Genomic DNA, 24,041 nt, shown 5'->3' with positions numbered 1-24,041 from the left:
CATTTTTTGTTTAAAAGTAATGACCACGTCACAGAGTGAAGTGTGCTGACTATTTGCATGTCCATAAAAGAGTGATATATATAAGAGTAGCAAAAAAACAGGCTCTCTTCAGGTTAGGAATAAGAGTGCTCATTTCAAGATTCTGTTTCAAAGTCAAGAAGTTTCCAGTGATGACTTTCTGTGTTCTAGATGCTTTGACAGAATATCATTAATGACACTAACTGAACAAGAAGATGACTCCCATGGTGTGGATGGTGAAGAATTTGTAACTGCAGAAGAAGAATTAGATTCCCTGAATGAGTCAGCTATAGAGGTTTGGTGTTAGCCCTGTTAAGAAACCATGGTCAGTGAAGTCAAGTCGTAAGCTGTATGCATCAAGAAAGCGCAGAGAAATTACTGAAGCTGGAGCAGGCCCGTAGCTAGAATTGATCACCAGGGGGAGCTCGCAGGTTTATCATGCAAAAACTACAGCTTTTTCCGTATCTTCTAAAACATCTATTGAAGTGTTAATTAACTGCTACACACTCTATATTATTTTTGATGATATAGGTATTTATATCATACAAGTACAAATGTACAATATTCACTTCAATCATAGTGCCTACAATATGCCGAAGCAATAACCTCTTGGTTCCCAAAACTATGGATCTGTTGTCATTTGACATTTGTGAATGCAATGTGGATGATGACTTTAAAGTCCCAGATATTTGTCAAACGAGAGGTTGCGACAGGTGCAGGGAAGTTACAGATATAGAAGCTCCCCTATGAAAGAACTTTCTGAAGTCTAGAGAATCTTGTAAATACTTTCGGGTACTTAGACTTCTGCTCACAAACAAGATGAACAAATCTAATAGCTGCTGTTCATCTTATGTGAATTTATCCCTTGTGAACAAAATAATATATGCTGTCTACATTTTCACTCTTCACCTCAAAGAAATTAGCATACAAAATAGTTTTAGCTAATGTCAAGGGGGCTGGCGGCAGTGCCAGCCCCCGGCCCCCTTCCTGGATACGGGCCTGAGCTGTGGGTGAGTACACCAAAATAAAACTGACCAAATTATTCAAAGTAGAAATTCCATCTGCAGAAGAAAATGAACCAAAATTAGCTTGTGCAACTTGCCGGGAATTTATACATCAATTCAGCTGTTGAATCGTGTGAATCCTACAATGAAAAAGTGCAAGTTCTAACAATTATCCCAGTGTCCCTTTCTAAGGTACAAATTTTGCACCACATTCCATCTGCACCAAAATACATGGTGGACAAAACATGAAATGTGAGGTCTGCAAAAGGAGTGTTTGGAAAACCGGATCCCTATTATGGTCATCCTGTGAATTAATCACATGTTCAAGTTGCACAGTCATTTTATCTGGAAGATAAATGGGACTGTTCTTGCCAGAGCGCCAACAAAAAAGACACTATCACTATAACAGTTGCAGGAGAAAAAGTGGTGAAAGTGAAAAGATACATTACCCGCAGTATTAAAGAAACTTTCGCCATATATAAGAAGGAACTTTCAGTATTCCACATTGGAAGATCAAAATTTTATGCAGTACGACCTAAGTGGGTGGTTCCACACCCACCTAGAGATGTCTGTTTGTGTGTGTATTGTGCCAATTTTGAACTTTGCGTGGTAACTTTGAACAACATACTTGAAGGTGTGACATATGACTCCTTGGTTGGACGTGAGAAGTCGTTAGTAGTCTGTGATGTAGAGCGAGAGACTTGTTTGTGGCGACTGCCCTGGAAAGGGAGGACTTGCCTTACAGACACTTGGTCTGGAAAACATAGCAGATGACTCTTCGGAAGTTACATATGCAACGTGGGAGGAAAATAAACTCATTAAGAAAACTGTTGCCATTGACACCTTCATCGACAAACTTGGGAAGTGGACAGTGAAAGCAGTAACACACCAACATCTGAAGAAATTGCAACATCAACGCATTGCAGAAGTGAAGGGACGTGTAGAGGCTGAACAACTATGTTTAGCGCTTCCCTGTAATTTTGCTGGTCTGTGATTCTGCCATAAGAAGTACAGGGGTATCACTGGAGTAATGACCAAGTTTCAATTTTTACAGGAGTCACATATTTTGAAAACAAGACCACAAGTGTTGCAGTTATAAGTGATGACAGAGGACATGACTCGGCACATGCATTGTTGGCAATACGGAAAATTCAACAACAGCTGCAATCACAGGCAGAAAATATCATCATTATTTCTGATGGTGCCCCTAGTCACTTCAAAAATCGTTACCAACTGTTTGAATTGACTAAGTCACTTGTGCCAATGGAGTGGGTATACAGTGCTACTGGTCATGGGAAGGGGCCTTGCGATGGTGTAGGAGGCCTTGGGAAGCACCACGCTACAAAACATAATCTTTCCAGCCCAAGTACAACTGCAATTCAGAATGCCGAGGATTTTACAAGAGTGGTGAAGTCATATACATCAACATCCCTCATCCTGTTGCCCAAAGAGGAAGTTGAAGAATTCCACCAGCAGAAAATAGAAGAACGGTCCAACCAAACTATCCCTGTAAAAAGAATTCAGAAGACACATGTCTGGACTTGCAGTGATGGGCGAACCTACATTGCACAAATTTTAAAGAGCAAGAAAGAAGAAATTTCATTTCTCCAACCAAGATCTCAGAAACGGCAGGAGAATATTCAGATTCACAACCTACAAAGAGGGATGTTTGTGGCATGTGTGTATGACTGTGACTGGTGGATTGCAGTGGTTATACATATCAGTTGTGAGTTAAATGAAATGGTCGCCTACCACATGGACCAGCTGCTGGATATAGATTTCCAACTGCAAGACAGCAACACCACCACCAGTGCTCACTTCCAATTCGCGATGTTTTAAAGCTCGTGGGTGCCCCAGTTCCTATTGATTCAACAGGAAGGCATCACTCAATATGAAAGGAAGATACTGATGCAGTTGAACAAATTTTTAGTTCATTGAATTGCTAATTTCAGTTCTAAGCAGAGTGCACAGAAGTGGTATGCTTTGGAACCTGTAATATGTTTTGGAACTTGCACATATATTTTGGAAGCTTTAATATGTTTTGAAAGCTGTGTCTGTTACTTATCTTTATGAAGAATTAAAATGCCATGTCAAATAAGACTAGATTTTGATTTCATGAGACCAATATGTGAGAATGTGGTAATGGAAAGTGGTTTATGTATGGCAAAATTTTCAATTGTTTATAAAACTTGTTAAACTCAAAAGTGGAAGTTCTCCTTTTCAGGGAATATTACTGATCAACAGTAAAAATTATATATATATATATATATAAATAATGATTTTTAAAAAAGAAATTCAGAAGGCTACAGCAAGAGAACTTGGACACATATTTCCAAACGGAGCTTATCATTTTAATCAGAAAATTATTCTCTTTCAAATAAAAAAAAGAGCAACAAAATATCTTGAACCGCTCCAGAGATAGAGCATTTTAATATTTTGCCGAAAATTGCATGTGAGAAATGATGCCCGAGGCGCCATCTTTGGCAGCCTGTATCTCAAGCCAGGATTTTTTTTGGGACAAAACAAAAAAAAAATACATTTTTCTTTCTTTGTCCTGAATTTTAACATATGTTTAATTCAATAACATCTGAGATGTAAGATTTTTTCTTTGCCTGCCTGAATTGATATGGACTATGCCTTACATGAGTGGGTTCAACTTGGGTTTGTGCATTATTTATAATTATGCTCCAACAATCTTACAGTGTTGTTATTTATACATTCTGAATAGATTAGGATTATTAAGTTTGTTTGCTTTACCTTCCCCTTCAGCACGTATACATAACATTTTCCATGTGAAAGAAAAATGTTTCTTATGAGTGTGGTTGCAGGCCACTTTTCTCAACATGATTTCTCACAAAATAATTTATGCAACTTTAAAATGTGTAAATTAGTATCTCCAAATCTCAAATGCATTTCGAGCACTAAATGCTTTCTTCATTGTTATACAATCATAATTTTGGCCCACAAATAGTCGCAGGCTAAAGGAAGATGATGTTTGTCACTGTTCGTTTTAGCCTACAATACAAATACTGAATAACTATACGGCGTACGCTTTTAGAAGGAACATGAGTTCGGCCAATACCCAGCCAGTGCTACTGCGCTGTTGCCAAACTTACTGCTAGCGCAAGGGTAGTACAGAAAATTCGCGGTGTCCATTATTTTGATAATGAATGCACAGTATATATGACTATGAGTACAGTGAAATAATATAGTGAATATTTCTACACAGGATTATAATATCATATCACTGTAGCATATACGAGAAACCCATACCTGAAAGAAGCTAAAGGTATTTATTGTAGAGGAACTGCCAGGTCATCATCACCGCTCTCGTCGTCTTCCTCGGTCTCCGTGTCACTGATTTAACTTATTTCCGAGTCACTCTCCTGGAAGTTAATGATTAGATTTTGCACTATGCTGTCTCGGGCCACTTCCTTGTGAAAATCCTCTTCCTGATTCGACGTGCGAAGATTATCACCAGCTGCTCTCAGGTTGTGCATTGTTCTCAAAAATTTAATTCTCACAGCAACTACAGCCCTTTCTAACAGAAATTTACGACCATCGTTGTTTTTTTTATATTTGAAGCCCAACCGTTTTATTAACCCCATAGAAGTAGAATAACCAGTGTAATTAATTCTTTCCCTCATGACGCACAATCATCTAAGCTAGTAACATTTTTCTGTTTTCTGGTATGTTTCCCAGGAGATTTAAATAGGGGTTCATCGATTTCTGTGGTAGATGTTTTACCCTGTTTTACAATATGCGACACAGTATGAACACTTACACCACAAGCTTTAGCCGTAAGTTCTCTACCATGTGAAAACACTGTTTCAGCACGCACTTCTTCCGACGCCAATTCCTTGAAGTACGAATACACTTTAAAAATAATATTTCTCCCTTGTGAATGTATTATTGTACCCTTGGTACCTGTACTACTGGTGCCAGGTTTCGAGAGTGACATTATTTAAAATAAAAAGAACACACGGAACACACACTATTGCACGAAAGGGCTGTATTTGGTCTTTTCACAGACTGTTCTTTGTGGCGCACGAGTGAACGATAAGCGAATAATTTTACACCGGCCTTGCTACGAAAACGTTGAACTCAAAGTGACCCAGACTTTCAATGTTCGAGAACGCCCAGAACAATGAAGGGCCATTTTTTATATCGAGACGAATTTAACACCCACAGTTTTCTCTAGACACAACAACTCAGCTGCGTCAACACGGTGGCAACGAAAAAAACAGGCGGAAGGAAATGAAAGGTGACATTTCCCGTGTTTCTTCAAGGAACGATAACTCCCTCTGTAGGCGACGGAAATTCATGGGACTTGGACAGTCAGGTTCAAAATGTCTTTCCCCATCTTATGATGAACCTTAAAGTGGCGAGTTTTATGAAAACTCCTTGCATGTAAGAAAAATACAGAACACGGCTTTTAACTTCCGTGCCGCAGTCTCCTAACCGTACAACGTTGCACTCCTCCTGCCATTGGCTGATCGCCACGCACACCCTCTGCGTGGCCCCGCCCGATATCGCTTCTAAAAGCGTGCGTCGTATAATCAAAGCAGACTGTAGAGCGCCACAGGTACAATCCCCAATTGGAGTCCCAAAATGTCATTGTTGACCCAGCATCATGTAGCAAATTGCAGAGCTGTTTGGAAAAAAATCAATGAACTTTAGTCTCTAAAGCCAGATCACACTTGTGATGAGACTCGATGCACGTCATCCAAAGAATGAGAAATTGAGCTACACATATACATGATTTCCAGACAAATGGTGTTATTTTCTTTCTATTCTCTTTCCAGAAATGCACAAATCAAAATCGGGAAAGTCCAGAGATAAATCCAGAAGACAGAAAGAAAAATCTGGACATAGGAAGAGAAGTGACAAATATTCTGAGGATGATTGCTCAAGTGACATGACAGCACTTCAGTTGAATGAGTCGGAGAAGGACAACTGCTCAGGTGACAATGTGGTTGTGTGCTAATATATCGTTTAAGACTAGTTCCTGTCGGCCTCTAGCGAAGCTATGACACCAGAGGTCCTGGGTTCAAATCTTGGTGTGGGCATGGCTGTTCTTTGCGAGTGTTCCTTCATCAATTTCATCATATCATCACTCATCCTCATCTTTGCTCACAAATGATTCTCAACTTCCTCCATGCTGTGATTAGTTATTTGATCAGTTTGCAACTACAACCTAGTGTGTGTGTGTCTGCATAATGGTATAAATGTACTATATTTTAGCTAATGAGTCTTCTTACTAAGGCTCGGCTGGATCTTTGCCCGACACCAGGTCAGCTCTTATCGAATTGCTTGTAATTGAGGAATTATTTGTGTGTGCTACAACAGCACTGTAATTTAATTTTAAAAAATCTTCCTGCAGGTACATAAAAGGCAAGCTTTTCAGCAATCTATCTTTTTTTAAATTTTCCCTAAATTAATGCCTAGTATTGATGTTCTGCAGCATGTAAATTGAGTAAACACAAGGTGTATCATTTGTACTGTAGGTCTTGTTAAACTGCTCTCGCACACATCAGTAAACTTTGGAGTATGGCTTTATGAAAAATGGGCGAACACTCCACAGGTCTCTGTACAATCACAAGCCACAGGGATTCATTATGGATGCTGTGAACAAAAGTTAATAAAACAACTGAAAAACAGAGGCTGGCACAGAGAAGGTGGGACAGATTTTTTCCTGGCTTGGCAGCACTGCCTATGGTTTCGGCACTAGTAGGATGACTCATTCTGTTTCCGTAGCAAGTTGTCACATGTTGCGAAACCATGTTAGTGAGCAGCTGTGTTGATTTACGTGGAATGTGTTTAGTTTACCTCTCCAGGTTTTTGTGTATAACATTTTTTTTAGCGATGTGTATTGAAGATGAACAGCGACATGCCATAAAATTTTGTTGGCGTTTAGGGAAAAGTGCTGGGGAAACATATGCAATGTTTCAACAGGCATATGCCGATCAAGACAGACTGAGTAGAGCCACAGTGTACCGATGGCACAAGTTGTTCGAAGACGGGCACGAATCAGGCACTTTGCTTCTGCATCCTGGACAAAGACCGTCCGTGATAACGCACGCCCGCATTCCGTGCGGGCTTTTCAGGATTACGCGACTAAGAGAAATATAGAAATTTTCCAGCATACAGCCCGGACCTTGCACCCTGCGACTTTTGGCTATTTCCACTTTTAAAGGCCACTTTACGTGGTTGTCATTTCATGACGAACAAAGAAGTGATCACTGCAGTGCAAGTTTTCTTCAGTTCGCTACCTGACGACGAATTTTCAAAGACATTCACAAAGTGGCAGGAGCGTATGGACGCTTGCTTAGCTGTCAATGGTGCCTATTTTGAAAAAGATATGGCTGATTCTGAATAAAAATTTTGTGGTTTGTAATTTTTTTGTTTCATTTTAAAGATTCTTGGAGTGGTCCATGTACATACTTGTCTTTTAACTGCTACGCAGTCACGACTTTTGGACCTATTGCGCTCATTTTGGTCTCAATCGGCAGCTAATGAACCAAATTTTTACCCTAGTACATTTGCTAGCCAATGGAGGTTTTTCTATACAGGAATTAGTCTCACCTTCTCTGCAACAGCCTTTGTATGTTTTTTAAACATTGAGATCCATCTGGTCTCTCTCTCACACACACATTCGCTCACCTCACACATCATAAAACATCTTCAGTTTGAATAATTTTTGTTCTTATGGTTGCATGTGCATTTAGCTTACACACTGTTCAGTGTATAGAGCTTATGGCATGGGTGTAATTGAGCCCTAACTTTCAGAGGACAGAATCAAACTTCGGGCTTAACTTTTGTGGGCGGAATAAAAAAAAATCCTATCCCGTAAAAATAACATCCACGATTATTTTGCTAAACTACTGTTACAATTACGAGATTCAAAACTTACTCTGTATTTCTATGCTTGTAAGATCCTATAACTTGACAAGTTTAAAAACAAGACACTGCAAATAGCTATTGCGCACCTCACACCACATTTCCCACTCCCTTCTCTGCGTCAACTTTGGTTCGCAGTGTTGCAACCTGGAGGAAGCGGAATGGTCTGAGGATTTTCAACTAAATTTGTATTAACTGTTTTCTACCTGTGGGAGTACAGAAATTTAGCTCACCTTTCGCCAATGACTCTTTTCCTTCTTTTAAAACTTGAGAAACCATCCATTTAGATACTCCCGTGGCGGCACTTGTGGACTTGACAACATTATACTTAAGTTTATGTAACTCCTGATTTTGCAAATATGTTGCAACATTGTAAACAATTTCTCTGGCCTGTCCTCTAAGGGGCTTCTCAGAGCAAATTGTGGATTTTGTTGAACCCGGCATGATTTGCTTTTTCATTTCAAAAATATGCAGCCAAGAGTAAAGAGCAAGAACATTTCAATGCTGTAAAAGAGAATGCAGACAAGTGTGTTATCAGATTGCCTTCTCGTAGTGATTGTTGTACGATAAACAAAACACTCGGCTTTAAAAAAAACAGGTAACTGCTCGATGTCGCATTCAGAAAATGAAGTCATTCGCCCAGTAGTTTCTCTTCTTTATAAACCTTAACGCACATGCGTAATACTACAGTTTACGATCCGTGAACCGCATGCATTTTCAAAGACCAGATTAAATAAAATGAACCACTGATGTCATATTTGTTTTAGCTTAATTTGGCTGAGTTGGCACCACTGGTACTCTCAAGGCCAGACCAGTACGTGCAAGAGTGGTGGGGAGGATGACGTAATAGGAAGTGCTCCGCAGCGATCTGCGCATATTCGGACTTAACTTGTCAGGTTATAGGAGGAACAAAAGTACCTTTAACTTGAAAATGTTAGGGGGAGTGCTCTTCCCCGCCAAGTTACGCCAATGACTTACAGTACTTTCTTTTTCCATGTTCCAGCTGACGAATCAAGTGATGGTGTTGTGCAAGAAGAGAGGCCATCAAAAGTGCCATTTCCCGTTGCCATGTGGGACCTGGAGCAGTGCGATCCCAAGAAGTGTTCCGGACGGAAGTTGTCTCGCCACGGGCTTGTGCGCACCCTGAGGCTCGGGCAAAAGTTCAGTGGAATTGTTCTCACTCCTTTAGGGGTAAAGGCAGGTATATATTTTACTTATGAACTTCCTTGCTCTTGAAATACATTATTTAATTTGCTGGTTCCAGTGCAAAACGTTGCGTTTACCTTCACTATATTTATGTTACAGCTCAAAAAATATGGAGTACATTGGTTATTTTACATATATCCTATTGTATGGGTAATATCATATTGCCAATGGGTAGGTGGCAGAGCAGGCTCGGGGTGAACCTTACCTGCTTCGTACAGAAAATTATGGAGCAAATTTACAATACCGGACCCCTCCCCGATTTTTGTAATATTTAGCATACTCACTAATTGAGGCTTCCTAATCACGAATTTGAAGTTAAAATTTGGGGGTCACATGTAGAAATTGCAAAATAAGCTAAATTAAGTGGTCCGCATCGGAACAGAAACCCTGGATTTCTCCACGAAGACAATGGTTATTTCAATATTTTATGTTTTAGAATGAAATTTTAACTATGTTTGCCTAACCTAACCTTACTTTGAATGGTTTGTGGTGTACCGTAAAAAAATGTCAGTTTCGTAGCACTTGAGTGACAAATTTTATGTAACTACACAATCGTGATCAAGTGACCTAAATTATTGACTATGCGAAATATGAACGAATGCCCTGTATTATTAGTATGTACCCAAGTAAAGTCACTAAAAAAAACTTACGAAAGAAAGAACTTTATTTCCTACATTCAAAGTTGCCATCTTCCTCACACACGCAGATTACTGAACAAGTGAACGCTACGTTGAACAAACATGGTTTCCATGCTTGTATATGGAGAACGATCGCAGTAATTGAAAAGCTTATTTTACAATTTCAACACGTCACCCCCACATATTAACCTCAGATACTTCATCGGGACTACATATTTCGTGAGTATAAGAAGTAGGATAGAAATTACGGAAGGGTCCGGTATTGTAAATTCTTACCAAAATTATTACTATTATTATTATTATCAGGGGTAGGAAAAACTTCTTTTTCTGAGGAGCCAGCTGTCTTTTATTTCATTTTTTTTTCCAAATATGGTCTAAGACAGCTATGAATTCAACTAAGATAAAGCCACACAATTTGGAAATATGATATTAAAACATATACTTCATTAATTGATACAAGATTGGATTAAAAGTAATTCATTCTTGCGCCAGAGTGGCTTTCCTAAAGAAGGCTCAACTGGTAACACCAAGAATAAGTATGCAATATGTTGTAATATGTGCCAAACTCTATCATGTCGCTGCAGTTTTTAAAATTTGACTAGCAAATGAAAAAAATATATTGGAATGTTTATCACTTTGATTTAACGACACACGTGATACACAAAACACACAAGCATTAGAAAAACATAGCATACTCATTATTTTTTTAAAAAAAGAAAGGTATTGGAAATTTTCATAAGCGAACTCAATTTTTATTATTGTTATTTTAGCTTTGATTTGAAAATTCAGGTGCCAGGTGAAAAATTTCACGCATCCTGCATTTTATACTCGTGATTATTATTATTATTCACCATTGTGTCTGCCACTCTTTTGTGACTTTTAACCACAGTCTTAAGTTTCTGTATGGACCAATGTTTCAGACGCTGGTTCTCAGGGTGGTGTATTTGTTGCTATCTTGACATCTGTGAGTGTTACTGGAAGCAGGGAGATGAGGAGGAAGACCTAGAATAGAGTGGGAACAATATATGTAGGAGATGCCTACCAAAAGAGGGAAGACCATACTGGGAGTTAAGAGAATGGCTCAACATAGGAAAATGTTTGGAGTTTTTTTTTTTAGTTTTGAGTTTTATTTAGCAATTTTCACACCGAAAGTACCCCTGAGGGACATTGGTGCATGTACATTACAAAATACAACATGTTGACATCGCACATAATATATTTCTATAGATCAATTTGGCAAATTTTTTTTTTATAATAATATAACATAATAGTAAAACATACAATGACAAATTATTTCTTGAAGTGAACTAGAGTTGACGAGCTGTATCTTTCTGGGTGAACTCCGATTAAGTCCGGCTACGCAGCAGCAATTGCAGGTGTTCCAGGCTGCCTTAGCCACTGTGCATGATTCTGCTATTACTTTGCAATAGCTGGTTAAGCACCAAAACGGAGAGTAGATGGCAACTATGGAAATATATATCTCTCTCTACTCACAGTAGCCAAAGTCACCTGCAAAGATACAGCTCATCAACTCTAGTGCTGTAAAAGTACATATTATAGTGTATACAATCTAAATTTATTTTATAAAGTTATTTAATTCCTGAAATTCTTGAACTGAATTATAATGTGTATTCCAATAACAATTTTTTCACTTCACTTTTAAAGATTGTGGTTCTTTCAAAATTTTTGTAACTTTTTGGTAACATATTGTATAAATGAATGCCTGAGTAAAAATGTCCTGTTTGGTATGCAGTTAGGAATGTGGAAGTTATCTTTTTGTCTGGTATTGTAATTGTCTTATGTTCTTTGGATAGTTCAATTTTGTTTCGTGTATGAAAGTAAGTGTTTCAAGTATGTACAAACTTGGAAGTGTTAATAAAAGGAATTTTTTAAAAAGAGGTTTACATGTATCAGTTTTGTGTGCATTTGCCAAAATACGCAATGCTCTTCTTTGAATTTTAAAAATCCTCTGCGATGGAGCAGAGTTCCCCCAAAATTGGATACCATACCTCAAAATACTTTCGAAGTTTGAGAAATAGATATTTAGCATACACGCTGTATTGAAACTATTTTTTAAAGTTCTTAATTGGTAACATACGGTGTTTAGCTTCTTGCATGAATGATCTATGTAAAGGCTGAAGGACGCCAACTGTGCATATGGATCCTTGGGAGAAACACGTCCTGTGTTCTGGGACTGCTGACTAGATAGAAACAAATACGCCACCATAGCCAAGTGGTTAGCGCTCTTGCCTTTGGTGCGAGCGGATCTGGGTTCGATTACTGGTGAGTACTCTTAAAATTTCAGCGCTAACCCAGCATCGTGAGGACAATTGGGAAGCTACTTGAAAAGAAGAAGTAGCGGGCTCCAATGACGAAAGCCAGAAAACAGCGGTGATGAGATCCTATGCGCTGACCATGCGTCACCCAATGAAAAGCTGCTCTGTCAGGCCCTGGCCGTTCAAGAGCTGTTGCGCTATGAAGTTTAGTTTTAGACTCTAAAATTTAGAGGATGGAGATTAGAATACTGAACAAGACCACTTTCGCTCGCTCGAACTCACTCTAGTCTCCCACCCTTGAGCGTATACAGTGGAATGTCATTTTAATGGGCCAATAATCATAGACCTATGCATGTAAAATATCCACCTTACTAGTTTCAGCCCACAATGATCTATTTCATTTTCATATATCACTGTGTATTGGTAAGATAGAGTAAACTACATTTTAACATGGAGTTATTGACTATGTTTACTTAAGTTTCAATTTCACTGCATCTTTCACTTCACAATCTATATTTGAGGGAACACTACCACAGACAAATTATGGTTGCACATGTACTATTGGGCTGTGAGCGTATACCACTTGTTTTGCCTGTTCGAAAAGGCTCTCAATTCGGTATGGAGCAAGTTTCTGAAAAGTTATACATACAATAAACCAAGTACAGTGGTCCAACAATTCAACATGGATCAGCCACAAGTAATAGCTACAAAGAAGAATTTGACATTGATGTTCTCGTTAACTTTTATCTAAACCTACTGGGCCTCCCTGATGGTGCAGTGGTAGCGTCGTTGCCTTGTAATCAAGGGGTCCCAGGTTCGATACCCAGTGGAGGCACATAGTGGTTCGGAAGCGGACTTAAAACACAAACTCAGTCAATTATCTAAGCCTACCGGAGATTCTTATTGTGTTTGTTCTGTCCATAACAGTGCGTGGCCCCAGAAGACCGAGCCGTGGTGGAACAGCATGGAGTTGCTGTGGTTGATTGCTCATGGGCACGATTAGAGGAAACTCCATTCTCCCGGATGAAGGCCGGACACCCTCGTCTCCTGCCCTTCCTCGTGGCTGCCAATCCCATAAACTACGGGAAGCCGTGCCAGTTGTCGTGTGTTGAGGCGCTTGCAGCCACGTTTTTTATCACAGGTAAGATGACCATATGTTCGTCTGCAATAGTTGTATTTTCTTAACTTGCATTGTTTATATGCCACTTGAGCACTACAATGAAGGTGCATCAAATGATGCTCAAAAAGTAATGTAAAGCCTCCAACCGGGAACCCTGTAGTAGGAATGTGAGTCAGTTACTTAACGGGATGGACTACGGCCGCCATCTTGAAAATTCGTCCCATTCATTTACATGGTAAATTGTTACCATAATTGCGTTGCTCTGAAATGGAACTTCGACCATCTGCTTGTAGGGCCTTGTTCTTCGTAACCGTCGCCTGTGTTCTAATACTTCGAAGCATAAATTTTATAATTATATTGAGAGCAAAATAATAAAAACTGACAAAATGCAGCTGACATGCCTTTCCACTTAATTTTCTTATTTCACAAGAAGAATATTATAAATCCAACATAATAGTTCACTAGAGGAAACATTTATGCTGCGATTGATGTATACTTGTCACTGGGAACTTTGCGTATTATTATGCAATTACTATAATATTCGAAGTCTGCAGCATATTTTTTTCGCAGCATATTGTGCTGCCACCTACCATTACTCTTGGAACTTCCAGGAGGCGGAGGGATATTTGAGTTGGGCAGCTTCACGTTCGTCGAGTGCTGTCAACTAACACAATCGCCAAAAAATAGAGAAGATTGTCTCTATCAGGTCAGGGAAGAGAAAGACGAGGCGAGCAATTAACTTGAAAATTTGGAGAGAATAACAAAAGCAATATAGATAAATGTAAATATGTATTTATATTACTTCCTGTAACGTAGATAATTTAAAACTGCGCAGTCGTCACGCGAACAATTTTGTCCGCAAATTCATGGGTCGTAGAAAACCTTGCTGGTCTGAAGCCTAGAAATTGCCTGAGGGAGGGATACCGCTATGGTTCTTCCGTCCCTCGGTAGGAGCGAGCTCCAAATGTTTGTCACTTCACTTGAGAGTGGTCAAGGTCAACTTTTCGGAATGACACAACGGTGTGTTTATTTACGATACAACAGATCCCAGTGATTAGGCAATACAACCAGAAACATTTCCTCTTTTTGGAAACCCTTACGTCTTTCCATTGGGAAAGGGTTTCTACAAAATGTGTGAATAATTATTGTTTTGATTGCACAATAAGCTGCATATTCTATTATTGTGTAAAAGTATTTTCTTTCACCTAGATGCTTCCCTTGAATAATTTCACAAATGAAAGTTTACGTATTCTCACGAAATCCGTACTGCTTATGTACGGTATCCTACAAAAATAATTGTAGACAAACGAGATATGAAATAGACTGACTGCAAGCATAGGTGGACGCATACAATTTTCCTGGGAGGGTCACAAAATATGCCGTAAAGATACGACAGGATGTAATATTGAGAATATTATGGGTAGACACAAGATTCCAAGACAAATGCAAGGATGAAACAACTGTTTTTCTTTTACATCCACTTTTACATCTCACCAAATCCGAACCCGGGACCGTTGATTATACGGGAAAGGAAAGGCGCCAACGTTAGAAGAATTTGATGAAGTAGAAGTTGTTCCACAATTACTTGTATTGACAGTGATTAAAAAAGAAATACTTTTGAGAATTTTCTTATTCAGACGAAACTCTATTTTTTCTTATTTAACGTCGCTTCTACGCCACTTTTGACTAATCGCGACAACGAGGATGAATGATAACACTGGTCGACAGTGAATTTTTTTTTTCGAGCTGCTGAAGACGAATCTGAACTTGGTTTGTGTTCTTCACCCTCAGATTTAGAATTAATGGCAGTTATAGCATCAACCTTTAGACCCCGGCCAAAATTTGAAGGAAATTGCAGAGCTTCATGTTGGCGGCCTTTGTACCCCTCTACTAATTAGCCCCGTCTACTTGGCTGCACTTTTTAACACTCGGTGCAGTGCAGGTGTATCCAGTGTCTGGGTGGTGCAAGGAAATGACGTTCAACCCAAGACTACTAGAAGTCTTGCGTTCAACCAACTAGACGGAAAACGGTGTTCAAGTTCAAAAGATTCAACAAATGCCTGTCTGCTTCTTTAAACGGTCATTTGATTAGTTGGCACGCACCACGTCATTATACACCACACTTGCACCGGTCCTGAAGGTACTGCAGACGGTGCAGACACCAAATATACTACTTGACTCGAAATCAACGAACTAGAGGACTCGGTGTTGCACCGTTCAACCAACTAGATGCTTCGGTGCAAAGAGAGTCAAAGCGAGTCAAAACGTGCAGCCAACTAGACAGGGCTATCATCCCAGAATCACAAATGATACCTCGTTGGAAAGCTTATGGAACTCAGATTCCAACGAAGTACATTTAGGTTCCATCACGCACAATTTGTAGAAGAAGAAGAAGAAAATAAGAAAATTTGGGGAAAAGTTAATTTTTGGAGAACTTGAGGTAATTTTTGTAACACTTACAGTTGCGCTACGCAAACATAAACTCAGTAAGACACACCCTGTACGTTAAGTTGGCTAACTGAAGTTGTCCTGTAGGACGAATTTCAATGAAGAAACATATGTAAAGTATACATATTGCAATATACAGGGTGAGTCTAAAGTCCGTGACCACCCCTTATAAAATGGAGGGAGTGTAGATTGCAACAATTCAACACTTTTTCCAGTTCTTAAAACTGGTTAAAACTGAGATTATTTGCGAAAATTACAGGACATAAATGAATATCACCTATGCCCAGGTCGGCGCTGGAATCTTGAACGAAAGTCACACACACATATATATACTAAAACAAAATTACTTTTTGTTATAGTGGTGTTGGTATTATAAGCAGGAAAAGTGAGAGCATACAGAATACACCACTTCGAAAACTGTGAAAATTGTCATACTCTTAGAAATGAACTATCTTATTATTCGATATTTCATTAACGTCAGTTGGGGGTTAGGGGGCGAGGTGCCAGGGGACATCTGCCCCCCTCCCCTGGCATCGTCACTGAACCCCTGTCGCCGTAGCGCGCTGTTCTAACCATTCCGCCACGGAGGTTGACTTTCAGGCGAAACTATCAGAGACATTGGAAAGATCCGAGTTCCTATTCGCGAACAGTCTTGTAAACAAAAAGTAGGAAAGTAGCTACTCGTTACATAAACGACAGAATGAGTGAATCAGTGAAGTCAGATATATTCCACTTTCTGAGGTTGTATTATTTAATATTATTAGTATTATTTTACTCTTCTTGGTTCTTGAAATTTATTCTGTTGTTCGCAAAAAGAAAAGTATTTCCTGGTGAGATATTTTGCTTTTGCCTTGACGTTGTATTTATGTGGGCCTTTAATATATTTTTATGTCAATTTTTTTCAGATTGAAACATAATTTTAATTACGATTTTTAATAACGATCTTTTATGTGTGAGCGAATTTATAATATTCATACCAATATTACGAAATGAATTATTAATTCATGTGCAGTCCCAGGTAGCCAAATGTTGCTTTCGGTGTGAACTGTCTGGTGTTGGCCAAGCATCGTGAGGATAATGGCGAGTTCATTAAAAAGGAAAGCCAATTAAGCTTCACCTGGAAAGCCAAATAACAGCAACAATTGGTTTGATCGATTTATTTATTTGGTTTATATTTCTTCGTTTTTCTGCCACTTTCGGCTAATCTCGAAGATGAGAACAAGTGATATGATATTATGAAATTGATGAAACGACGCTCACATGGAAGCCCATAACCAAGCTTGGATTCGAACCCGGGAACCCTGTCGTCGTAGCGCGCTGTGCCAACCATTCGGCGTCGAAGGTCGGCACGATAAAAATAATTGGACTCGTTGCGCTGAGCAGGTGTACTCCAAAGATAAGCCATTCGGTAGGTATTGAACCTCAGACGAAATTTTCACCATGGAGTTTATTACGCATATTCCAAAGCTGCTACCTCGGTGGCGCAGAACTAACTGACTTCTGTTCTAAAGGCTCTAGGTTCGAATTATGGCCATGGTTTACATATTTTAGGGCATTTGTTCTATTCCCTGTATCATCGGATCACCATTTATCCTTGCCGTGGAAAGTGACGAAGTTTTTGGGTCACTAGTTGCTCAGATAGGCAAATCGGAACTGGAGTAGTGGAGTTTCCGATCCCTTGATCACAATCCCACAACGTTATCCCCTACGCTATCGAGGCAGCCTGAAAAGTGGCGTAGACGAGTGTAGGATATATGAACTATAAAGAGTGTATTCAATCCTGAATATTAACTATAATACAAAAATTCAATTTTCAATACTTAGATTCTAAGAAAGCTTATTCATATAAAGGTGGATCCCATACAATTTGTAACGAGACTGATTCGTTACAATAAGTAAGTGGTCAGTAATTTGTCAGTTTTTTTTTTACTTTGTTCAATTAAATCAATAATTTTTACCACTTAAATAGTTTCCACCCCTGCTATCACCAAAACCAAAACAATCGCTCATAGGAAATTCCAACCCAACCTGAGTCGCTGGCTAAGGGCTAGCACTACAGACATTCAGTTGAGTGGTCAACCTTGCCTCGGGGACAGACAAAATCAAAACAAAAGCAGTCGGAGGGTGGTGGTTGAATGTTCTGCGAGGAAGGAATTTACAGTACCGGATGTTTGGGGAGGGGAGCTTGAACGAGGGTCGGCACGTGTTTCGTATTTTGTGGGTGAAAGTTTTATTTTAGCGTATACTATATTTCGCTGTTTGTAAGTAAAATACAGAGTAATTAACTTATATTTTAGGAAAGGAATCAAATGGTAACTTTGTACACAGAGAACACCATAACACTTCCTTGCAGTAGTTTGCAAACATTCAACTACATCTTTTATTTTTTTTAGCTAAATTAAATCGAAATATAAAACAACCTTTCTCATCTTGTCTATTCTAATGCATAACATACAGCCAAAGTACATCTACGTTTCGTGTGTTGCACTAAGTACAGGTAAATTGTAGAGGAAGAACTGCAGCGACGGAGGAAAATGCAAATCAAACAGGGAACTATATTCAGTCGCGGAATAAGCCACAGTCTTGCGTTGGACCTGCTCGCGAAACTATCGTCGGTGGTTGCTAGTAATTCGGAAGTTTTACCACCAGATGTCTCAGACGTAAGGGTGGCAAAGTCGTTTCCTTGATCCATGGCGTTAATGTATTCAGCCATTTAGACAGCTTGTTTACTTACCTAATTGTTAAGCGAAGAAAAAGGGGGAGAACCCCTGAAGATGCTCAACCTCCACCCATATACATTCAGGGGTAGGCACTAAATGCTGTGGTGCCTTTAAAATAAAACCAGGGCGTCAGATAAGCGGAATATCGGTTCCCCCGTTTTTCTTTTCCTCCTCCTGTATTGATGCTTTCAATTATACCTGTTTAAGGTGATAACCCACAACTGGTTAATGTCTCATGGAAGTGTGTTCCAAGATTGTTTCGGCGTACCAGAAACAAGCTTGGTTTACAGTTAACATTTTGTCGTCTTTGCCTTGTAATCAAGGGGTCCCGGGTTCGATACCCGGTGGAGGCACAAGTGGTTCGGATCCCACTTTAAACTGTAGGTCCAGTCCCGATTAGCCTTATTGTGCATAAAGTGGACTTAAAACACCAACTCAATGCAATGCAAGTTAACATTTTGTGCTAGTAGAGCAATAAAATAGGATTTATATGTATTAATCAGTACGGTAGTCATATAACAAGGTGTAATTTGTTATGACGGGGGAGTAGAACAATTGTTATTTCTTGAATGATATTAAATAAGTTAGAGTCTCTAAAATGTGAGGGCCCGACCCTGTGGCCATGTGGTTAGCACATTGTGCTGCAACGCCAAGGGTCTCGGGTTCGAATCCCGGTCGGGCTTGGTTGTTTGTGAATGTCCATTCATGTATTTCATCATTTCATCCCCATCTTCACAAATTAGCCAAGAGGCACAAAACGCGAAGTGAAATAAACTAAATCAATCAATCTAAAATGTGAGAGTTAGTAAAAATAATAATTGTAAGGAGAAAAGAAAGAGAGAGAAAAAACAAACTACACTGAGGTGCAAAAAGAATGCAACACTTGAAAATTTTTACAGACAAGGTGATATATTTAATCCAAACTCTTTATGACATGCTTGTAATTATAAGTTTTGCAGAAAATTTTCTTCTTGCTACAATATTTCTAACACAGAAAGAGTAATTTCTTTAACCAACTTGCCATGAATAATGTAATGTAACGTAACGTAAACTGTACAGTCATTGTGCACACTGAACATTTCCCAAACAAAACCGGATCCTTGACAGTGACAAATCTACAAATACAAACTAATAATTTTGCGCAACAATGTACTTGGCTTTTCACCAACGGATAGATATATACTTGAAATGAAACGCGTCCCTTAATTCCCTCAGATACAACGTTTCTATAAGAATAATAACAAATGTCCACCGAAAAAAACTAAGCGTTAGCTTGTCACCAAACAAATAAAAAAAATATGTGGACTTATCTATGTATTTCAATGAAAGCAAATAGTTGATCCATGACCGCTAGCCATATGACTAGCCCAGCCACTCTACCGGCACCGAGGTCTCCCCTGTTGCCCAAAAACTCGTAAGAAATGCCAACCATGCTGTTCAGTTGGGTCTCTTTATATAGGCGATTCAAAAACAGACCAATAAACTGGAATTTTAGAGCCTCACAGGTTTGAAGCTACAAGTATTTGATACTAACAGACTTCTGCAAGCTGAGTTTCACAGTCACATAGGCCATCCCTACAGCAGATTACATCAGAAATTGTATTATAAAAGTATTACTTTCACTAAATAAGAAATAATATTGAACATAACACAAAAACAAATAAAAAAGAGGATCATGTAGTGATTCTATCATTACACCATGCTCTGGATTATTGCACTGATTTCTCAAAATACAGGGTTAATTTAAAATGGTATTGATTAAAAGTTGACATGAGAAAATTATACATGTTTCTCCTTGATCAGAAAATTATTAACGTAATAATGCTTATACAGAGTGTTTCAGGGATGAGGACAGGAACAAAAACACCAGCGTGAGATAAGGCACCATTGTCAAGAAATGCTGTGTTCAGGCCTTGTTACATGCCAAAAACAATTGTTACAGGAACTGTATGCCTCTTCATTATCCACAGGTGTGGATTATTATTATTCATTATCCAGGGCATTTTGTGTAAGTTATTTCCCCTAGCCTTTTGTGAGGTTACATACCCTTCTCTTCACAATCGTTTTGGCTTGTAATGTCTGAACAAGGTGTTTCTGGGCATGGATTTCTTATCTCATGTTGCTGCTTTTTCCTTCATCAACCCTGAATTTCTGTGGTCATTGAAACACCCTGTATATACTCACATGGCTAGTCAATCTATACTGAGAAATTGTGATCCAGTGTATGCTCTTCCCTCCCCCCCCCCCCCAAGCTTTCCCAGCACTGGTTTCGCCTCAATTTCAAGTAAGGACTACTGTAAAGTAATATTTTGTTATATTCAACATTGGTTATGCAAATCTTTAAGCAGGACATTGAAATAATAAAATATATATTTTGAACTCATACCTAATTTCCCCAGTAACACACTTTTGGTGAGGCTAGAGTTTTCGGAATTTCACTATTTTAAGAGAGGAAGTAATTTCATTCAGTTGTCCACAAAAATAAATAAATTTGCTTGACAATTATTGAGCACGATAAAATCTTGCGGAAATATTATTTTGGGTACACTGTAGAAGAATACTAGATTATTCATAGTGTACAAATGATATGCACTGTTGTTTCTAGGTTTCAAAGACATTGCGATGCTGTACCTCAGTAAATTCAAGTGGGGAAAGACATTTCTTGAGCTGAACCGAGAGCTGCTTGAGAGCTACTCGGCCTGCACCAGAAGCATGGAAGTCGTCGCTGTTCAAAACAAATACCTGGCTGACGTTGAGCAAGAAAAGTCTGAACGTGAAGGTAAGTGACCACTCCTTGTAGTCATCTAACCATTGTTCAAATGAAAAGCGATTGTTGAATCATGTCATAGGAATTTGTTCACAGACATTGTTTACAAGGCAAGTATATCAATTACTTTCACAATGCATTACCTTAGTACTATTGTATTGGGCCAGTTTAAATTGATCATAAATCCACTTTGTATCACAGGATATTAGGTTTTTGTATATTTCATATGCAGGCTCTGTCAGCTTTTTAGGTTTCATTGATTGAGTAGGTGTTTTTATATATGAAGTCCACTTTATGCACAGTAAGGCTAATCGAGACTGGACCTACTGGATCATCGGGAAGGCCCACAGCTTTCTAGGTTCTTCTTAAAATAACCATATATTAATTTGCATCTGTCAGGTTTGCCCCTTGGAGGGGGGGGGGGGTCAGCACATGCCCAATTTTTACTAGCAGGTTTCGTGATTACGTAAGTCTATTAAACTATTGATAATATCTAGACAACAGTGAAAGAAAACTACACGAAAATTCACGTCAATGCTCTAGAAGGAATTCTAAGGGTATGCAATTTTTAATATTTTGAAATATCCAAGAGGTTTTTCGAATGGAGAGGAATATTTGAAAAAATTTACCCATTCGAAAGCCAAAGGTCCAGCCAAAGCCTTAACGCTTACTTTTGCAGGAGGTTCATAAAGACAAAATCTATTACTCAGAAAATCTGGTTCTCCATTATGTTCACTACAATTATCATCCTTGAAAGAGTCAGTGAGATACACCATTTTTTTAAAGAAAAGTATTTTTGAGGGGATTTCCCCCCTTTCCCCCTCCATATGTACGCCGAGTGTGCATAAATTATATATCGTCTGAATCTGTGATTCATTCTGCTTACAACGGTATATCGTTCATATCTCCAGGGCAAATAGTATCTGAGCTAAAGTCATTTCAAGGTACCGCTGCATTTTGAAGCTTGAATCAGTGGCGTGCCGACCATTCCTTTTGGGGGTACAACTCAAGTTACATTGGTCTTATGATAATAATGCAAATATTTTTGTGTTCCTTACATGTCAGCGATCATTTCCATGTGCATGTCGACACTGTCATGTACATTTTTCTTGGAGGGAGGGTGGGGGAACCAAATTTTTTTTTCCGAAATTTTGGAATTTTGAGAGTTAGCCCCCTCCCCCCACCACATATACACCTAATTTGCATAAATTTCATATAGTCTGAATCTCTGGTTCATTCTGCGTACAACGGTAGATCACTCATCTCTCTAGGACAATTAGTCTCCGATCTACACTTATTTAATTGAAACTGCATTTTGCTCATAATCGGCTCGGGACAGAGAGGCTTACATGTGAAAATGGCCTTGGGACTCAAAAGATTAATATGTCACTGTACTCCCTTCCCATTTAGAAAAAAATCTACCCAAGATTATGGTCATTGTGTCATTTACAGCGCTTAATACAGCTCCATGTCCAGGTTTTCCACAACCACACCCATTCCAGAACTACAGAACTGTTGAACTTAAAAATCATGCCATAGTACATGCAAATATCCATTCCGTGCCATTCTAATGTGATCTTCAAAATTTAAGGTTGCTTCACTGCATTTCCTTGTTCTTAAATAATTATCTTTTACATGCTTTCTTTTTTATTTTATTTTTACATGCCATCTTTCTTGGTGGAGTGGTTAGCATTATGGGTCCCAGGTTTGAATCCTGACCTGGCCGTGGGTGTTCTTTGTGAATTCCTTCATCATATCATCACTCATCCTCATCTTTTGCGATTAGCCAAAAGTGGTAGAAAAGCCAAATAGCATAAAGAACAAATCAATGAATCAATTATTTTTTTAAATTTTATTTCATTCACTTTCTCATCTTCATTTTTTCAGTATTGACTCATTAATATTGTTGTGCATAAAATAGCATTTATGACTGAAACAGCTCTTACACACCAGCCCCTTGATGATGGACAGTTCTGTAACCACTTTATTTGACATTCTACACTCGTCTCTGCTACACTTGAAGAATGTCCTTACGATACTGGTTCAATACTGAATATCCAGGTACCCACAGGCAGGGGTAGAAAAATTTAAAAATAATTCATGCACCAGCCTCTTTTTCTCATTTTTCAAAATTTTATTATTATTATTATTAAAATTTGGCTAGCAACAGTGCAACACTTTGTAATTTCATGTTTATTATTCTTATAAAATGACACATATTACAGAAAACGCAGAACAATTAAAAATAACACTGTACTCTTTATTTTAAACAAAGGTAATGGAAATTTCCATAAGTGAATTCGAAATATTAAAGAAAACATATTTTTTTAGAACTGAATTTGAAAATTCAGGTGCCAGGTGAAAATTTTCAGGCACCCTTAGTTTATCTACCCCAGTCCAAAGGGATCAAACCATGGACCACCTTTTCCAAGAGCAAGTGTGTAAACCATTATGCTATGTTGAAACCCTCGAGTCATTGTTAACAAGATAATCCTCTTTCCTTTGTAGACATATCACTTTACCCACCATCGGAAGATTCGGATGAAAACGAGGAAGATGCATGTGAGCCTGTAGGTGTGAGTGAAGCAACCCCAAGGTGACACATCATATTTATTTGATTTGTATGTTTGTAAAAATCCATTCTCATCATTGTATATTGTTGTAATTTGTTGGAAAATAAATTTATGCACATGTGATTTCATCTTTGTTGACATACAGCTGGTGCCATTTTTTCGACTCACTCATTGTCACTTTTTAGGTTCTTTTTGTACTCTTCTGGAGGATCATGTGAGTAGCTGATTTGCACACTGGGTTTGTAGTAAAATCACAGATCTTTTGTAGGTTTTATCCTTATCACTGGCAAAAGGATCAGATCAGGGGCGATTCCTCCATGGATGAAGTGAGGAACTTCCTACAGTTCATTTATACTTGCTTCCAGTTCTCT

At 38.7% G+C, this 24,041-nt stretch overlaps 1 protein-coding gene across 1 annotated transcript in view; it reads left to right on the top strand.

The window, feature by feature from the left end:
• The window catches only part of LOC145999384 (18S rRNA aminocarboxypropyltransferase), a 28,760-nt gene extending 4,967 nt beyond the window's left edge, over nt 1-23,793 (top strand). The window contains exons 2-6 of the mRNA XM_083136329.1: nt 5,828-5,986; nt 8,926-9,119; nt 12,970-13,183; nt 20,936-21,109; nt 23,606-23,793. Of these exons, the coding sequence (XP_082992455.1) occupies nt 5,830-5,986; nt 8,926-9,119; nt 12,970-13,183; nt 20,936-21,109; nt 23,606-23,697 (831 nt within the window). The 5' untranslated portion in view covers nt 5,828-5,829 and the 3' untranslated portion in view covers nt 23,698-23,793. The remainder of the gene's footprint in view (nt 1-5,827; nt 5,987-8,925; nt 9,120-12,969; nt 13,184-20,935; nt 21,110-23,605) is intronic.
• The last annotated feature ends 248 nt before the right edge of the window (nt 23,794-24,041 follow it).

The sequence above is a fragment of the Lepisma saccharinum genome, chromosome 15, assembly GCF_977018435.1.
Source record: "Lepisma saccharinum chromosome 15, izLepSacc3.1, whole genome shotgun sequence".
In the NCBI taxonomy this organism is placed as follows: domain Eukaryota; kingdom Metazoa; phylum Arthropoda; class Insecta; order Zygentoma; family Lepismatidae; genus Lepisma; species Lepisma saccharinum.
The sequence above is the reverse complement of the archived record's forward strand: the minus strand, read 5'-3'. Positions and strand labels throughout refer to the sequence as shown.